This window comes from Borostomias antarcticus (assembly GCF_949987555.1).
Source record: "Borostomias antarcticus genome assembly, chromosome: 21".
Lineage (NCBI taxonomy): Eukaryota > Metazoa > Chordata > Actinopteri > Stomiiformes > Stomiidae > Borostomias > Borostomias antarcticus.
The window spans coordinates 19896668-19901871 of NC_140254.1; the positions used below are offsets into that span (position 1 = coordinate 19896668).

The 5204-nt window shown below is 48.8% G+C and overlaps 1 protein-coding gene across 1 annotated transcript in view; it reads right to left on the minus strand.

Annotated features, from left to right (window-relative positions):
* Positions 1-169, minus strand: part of rbm24a (RNA binding motif protein 24a) — a gene marked incomplete at both ends in the record, with an annotated part of 10252 nt that extends 10083 nt beyond the window's left edge. Inside the window, one exon of the mRNA XM_084454821.1 lies at positions 2-169. Coding sequence (XP_084310947.1) covers positions 2-169 — 168 coding nt within the window. The remainder of the gene's footprint in view (position 1) is intronic.
* Between the last annotated feature and the right edge of the window lie 5035 nt (positions 170-5204).

Consider the following 5204-nt stretch of genomic DNA (forward strand, 5'->3'; position numbering starts at 1 on the left):
CGAATCCATACCCCCTGGACTTTCCGGTCTGTCTATCGGTAATCACGACAGCCTCTTCAATCTCACCGAACACTTCAAAATATTTCCTGAGACTGGAATCCGTGGTGTGGTAGGGAAGACCCCCGACAAAAATCTTCGTATAGGTCGTGTCCTTTTGCGTGGTATGCATCTTCACAATAGATAGAAACAAACAAAATATAGTGCAATGTGTCCTTATCAGAAAGTCACGTTATCAGTATTGCTTTAAAACGAGCAGTATAAGATCTATAACTTGGATAGAGCCTTCAGCAGAGGGAAACAGTGTAACAACGCTCGACAAAAATCAAGATTCGAGGTAGATTATCTTCCGACACTTAAAGGAGATATGGAGCGGATTGTCCAACAGATCATCAGGTGTTTTAGACTCCTCTTCCTAACTGTCGTGTCTAACTAAATGTGGTTCGGACCCATTCCTAAAAGCGCTGCGCTAAACTCCACCCAGCTGACAGCGCGGGGCGGTGCGAGAGTGAGAGGCGAGCAGACAGACAGCTGTGAGAGAGAGAGAGAGAGAGAGAGAGAGAGAGGCGAGCAGACAGACAGCTGTGAGAGAGAGAGAGGCGAGCAGACAGACAGCTGTGAGAGAGAGGCGAGCAGACAGACAGCTGTGAGAGAGAGAGAGAGAGAGAGAGAGAGAGAGAGAGAGAGAGAGAGAGAGGCGAGCAGACAGACAGCTGTGAGAGAGAGGCGAGCAGACAGACAGCTGTGAGAGAGAGAGAGGCGAGCAGACAGACAGCTGTGAGAGAGAGAGAGGCGAGCAGACAGACAGCTGTGAGAGAGAGAGAGGCGAGCAGACAGACAGCTGTGAGAGAGAGAGAGGCGAGCAGACAGACAGCTGTGAGAGAGAGAGAGGCGAGCAGACAGACAGCTGTGAGAGAGAGAGAGGCGAGCAGACAGACAGCTGTGAGAGAGAGAGGCGAGCAGACAGACAGCTGTGAGAGAGAGAGAGGCGAGCAGACAGACAGCTGTGAGAGAGAGAGAGGCGAGCAGACAGACAGCTGTGAGAGAGAGAGAGGCGAGCAGACAGACAGCTGTGAGAGAGAGAGAGGCGAGCAGACAGACAGCTGTGAGAGAGAGAGAGGCGAGCAGACAGACAGCTGTGAGAGAGAGAGAGGCGAGCAGACAGACAGCTGTGAGAGAGAGAGAGGCGAGCAGACAGACAGCTGTGAGAGAGAGAGAGGCGAGCAGACAGACAGCTGTGAGAGAGAGAGAGGCGAGCAGACAGACAGCTGTGTGAGAGAGAGAGGCGAGCAGACAGACAGCTGTGAGAGAGAGAGAGGCGAGCAGACAGACAGCTGTGAGAGAGAGAGAGGCGAGCAGACAGACAGCTGTGAGGCGGGCAGAACAAACCACGAGGCCAAGCACTAAATTACATTTGTGTTTGTGAAAAAGGTCATCTTTTTTTTTTTTTTACACCACACTTCTTAATCGACAGCCTATAAACCCTTCTTTTAACTTTGCTCATGACCCAAACTTTTCAGAGCTTTGGGACATTCCATCGTACATTTCTTGTGTTGAAAGTTGATTGTTCATTGGAAGTGTTTCTCTGTCTCGAGGGATTACCTGGAGGCAGGTGGACAGCCAGGGGTGCAGGACATGGGGGCAGGCAGACTACAGCCACTGGGACCAAATCCGCATGGCTACAGTGCCAGCAGTGCACCGAGAGATGTGGGCAGGTGTTGTTTTTGTATGAGGCTTAAGATGCTACCGGTATTGAGTTACATCGAAGAACAATCCATGTGTGTGTTTTGTCAAAGCTTACAACGAAACGTGCGGCTTTATCAAGAGCATTACGCACAATGGCACATGCCAATTAAGGAGAGTTTTATGAGGCCATACGGGATACAATACTCATTATATGAATTGTGTATATTTAGTTTATGATCACATGAGTATCAAGGAGGTCATGCCAATCTGGGAAGTATTAAAAGGATAGCGTGGGTCGTTTCCGCGTAACGGCGCACGGGACCCAATTACGCACTGTTAAACTAAAGTTGAGAATATAGTAGGCCTAGTTGAATCGATTTACATTATATCCAGTTATTTTGTTAACAATAGAGGCGTTACAGTTCCACAAAATGTAGTCTTGTGCGTGTGATGTGGCTAGTTTATTTGAATATCTACTGTAGGGTTTCCAATGGCATAAAAAACAAGGGTGGGTTTTCTAAGCTTGTAATTTATCCTACGAAATGTGATACGGAACCTGCATAAATCATTCAAGGTTCCAGCTCTATGGATCTGCTAAGGAGACGTGCGGCCTACATAGGCTGTAATATGATGAGTTGCCAAATTTGCTGTGACACGACAATCTGTCATTTTGTTGTCGTTGTCGCCACACTACCGGAATGCAATAGCGTGGATTGCCACTGTGCTCACAAACACCACGCCGCCGCGGTCTGTCACTACCCGCGGACACAACCTGACCATCCTCGCGGTGTCTCACTCACTGGGTTATTCATGGAGACACACGCCCTTTACAACAGAGCCAGCCGTCGTAAAAGGCCTCATATCGGGTTTCAGCGACCTGACAATGGAGAGCCTCTCATGTTGCTTCCACTTGTTGTCTATTCGCGTGCTGCATGCTGACTCGTCAGAATCCTCTTACCTAGAGAGCCTCGAGCTCTGGTCCTGTTTTTGAGGGGGGGTCAGGGGGGTCATCTTATCCCCTTTACATGTCTGACTTCAGTACTTTCGTGTAGCCTACTAAAGGCCCAGGACAAATATTTCATTTGTAAAACAGGACTAATTGGAGATTCCCTTTGAGATAGCAAGGTGCACTCCAAGTTCATCTGCGAGGTGTGGATGTAATGTAATGTAATGGATGTGATCTTCTCCACTAGTGAGACGCAGCCCACATGTCAAGCAGAAAGGCCATGGGCTCATCGGGAACAGCTGTCAAACCAAAGTTGTCCACGATCAAACATCTCTCTCTCTCTCTCTCTCTCTCACACACACACACACACACACACACACACACACACACACACACACACACACACACACACACACACACACTCACACTCACACTCACACTCACACACACACACACACACACACACACACACACACACACACACACACACAGAAAGCAGTGGGGAACACAAAAAAGCAGAGATGCTTGGAAACATGATCCTTTAATGAGAATGACAAGACCACTAGTGTTAACCAGCGTGTTGTTTTTACACAGCTAGTCTGACGAGCAAGACCTTGAAGACTGCTCATCACCACAGAGATGATCAAGAGCACACCTATCACCATTTACGCTCAAGCGTAACATCATTCCACCGAACCAGCGCCACCTTGTGCCCAAAATGACACATAGCAATCAACCAACCACCATGGTGATACATAGAAAACAGGGATATTAGGATTTACTAAATGCATATAATAAAATAAATATCTCGTTTCTATAAATTTGGTGTATTGGCAAGAAGATTTCATCCTGATAAAAAATAAGAAAATATTCACCCTCTATGATACAATAATATTTCGCATTGCAATAACTTACCCATTCAGTACTACTGTAAATACGTTACAAAATAGTTTTACTGATATACGCACTTCATCTGCTCTTGCATATAAGAACATGAGCTCCATACATACCATAGCCTGCAGCGCCCAATCAGTCACTCTGAGCTCGTATACTCTGAGCTCGTACACTCTGAGCTCGTATACTCTTCCCTCGGGGGCCGGAGGGAAGCCCCGCCCCCATACACCCCTCATAGGTTCTCAGTGCTGATACAGTAACAGCCCCCCCCCCCCCTCCCACTGGGGGCTAGAATATCTCCTCTACCTCTTCAGTCTGTTGAAACGTGTCGTCGCTCTCCATCTCCAGAGAGGTCGCTGGGAGGTCTCCCTCCCTCTCTCTCTCACGGACCCCTCCACCATCTCTACTTCCTCTTCCACCATCTCCTCTTCCTCTTCCACCATCACTACTCCCTCCTACAACCTTTCTACTCCCCTCTTCCCTCTCTCTACTCCTCTCTTCCCTCTCTCTACTCCTCTCTCCACCCTGCCTGCTGTTCGCTCGCCCCTCGCTCTCCTGTCCTCCAACCTCTGTCCCCAGGCTCTGGGTCTGGGTGGTGTGTGGGAGGCAGGGGGGGGTCTGGGTCTTCAGGGACTCCAGCCGAGGTGGCGGCCTTCGGCTGGGCATCTCTCTGTCGTCCATCTGTCACACACACACACACACACACACACACACACACACACACACACACACACACACACACACACACACACACACACACACACACAGGTCAGAGACAGTGAGCTCAAGCAATAATAACACTATTCAAGAATTAAATGTTTTCAAGGTCAGTGAGACTAAACGGGGACCTGAAAATACTAGGATTCAAAACCCCCTAAGCAAGTTCCATTTAGATAATGACCCAAACTTTGACCTTTCTTCTTCTTTTTTTTCTTTTTACAGCTCACCTTCACCCTGAGTGAAACTATTTTTTATTTTTTTTAGCTTCCCTCTGGAATATGTAGGGGTGGGACCTATGCCCCCCCCCCCCATTGCTCTCTGTAAAGCGCATTGTGTTGCCTCTGTGTATGAAATGCGCTATACTAATAAAGTTTGATTTGGTTTAGTTCCAGCCCCTGTACCCACCTCCCCAGGGATGCGGGGCCGGTCTCCAGGCTGGGAGGGGATGAGGCCCTGGCTCCACAGCTGCTCCAGGATCTCACTGGACCTGGGCCTTTCTGCTGGGCTCTCATGGGTCAGCCCAGGACCAGCCGCTATATATACACACACACACACACACACACACACACACACACACACACACACACACACAAAAGGCTTATGGCATAAGGGAATACATGCACACACGGGTAAAGCTGGCCGTCCCCAAACACAAACACATTCCTTGTACCCTTTAATGGTGGGAGTGTCCTGGGCACAGCTCCGGGGAGAACCAGGGCCTGTCCAGTCTCCAGAACCACACCACTGTCTGTGGTGAACTTTGACCCTGCTGAGTCGCCCCGACCAGCACCCTGTTTACTCCCTGTGTCTTCCTGCGCAAGGAACAAGGTTGTTAGGGTTCATTTTTAGTTTTCTTCTCTGACTCAACTTCTCAAACTTTATTTATAAAGCACATTTAAAAAACAACCGTGGTTGACCAAAGTGCTGTGCAGTAGCCTACTGTGCCGACTGTTGAACTTAC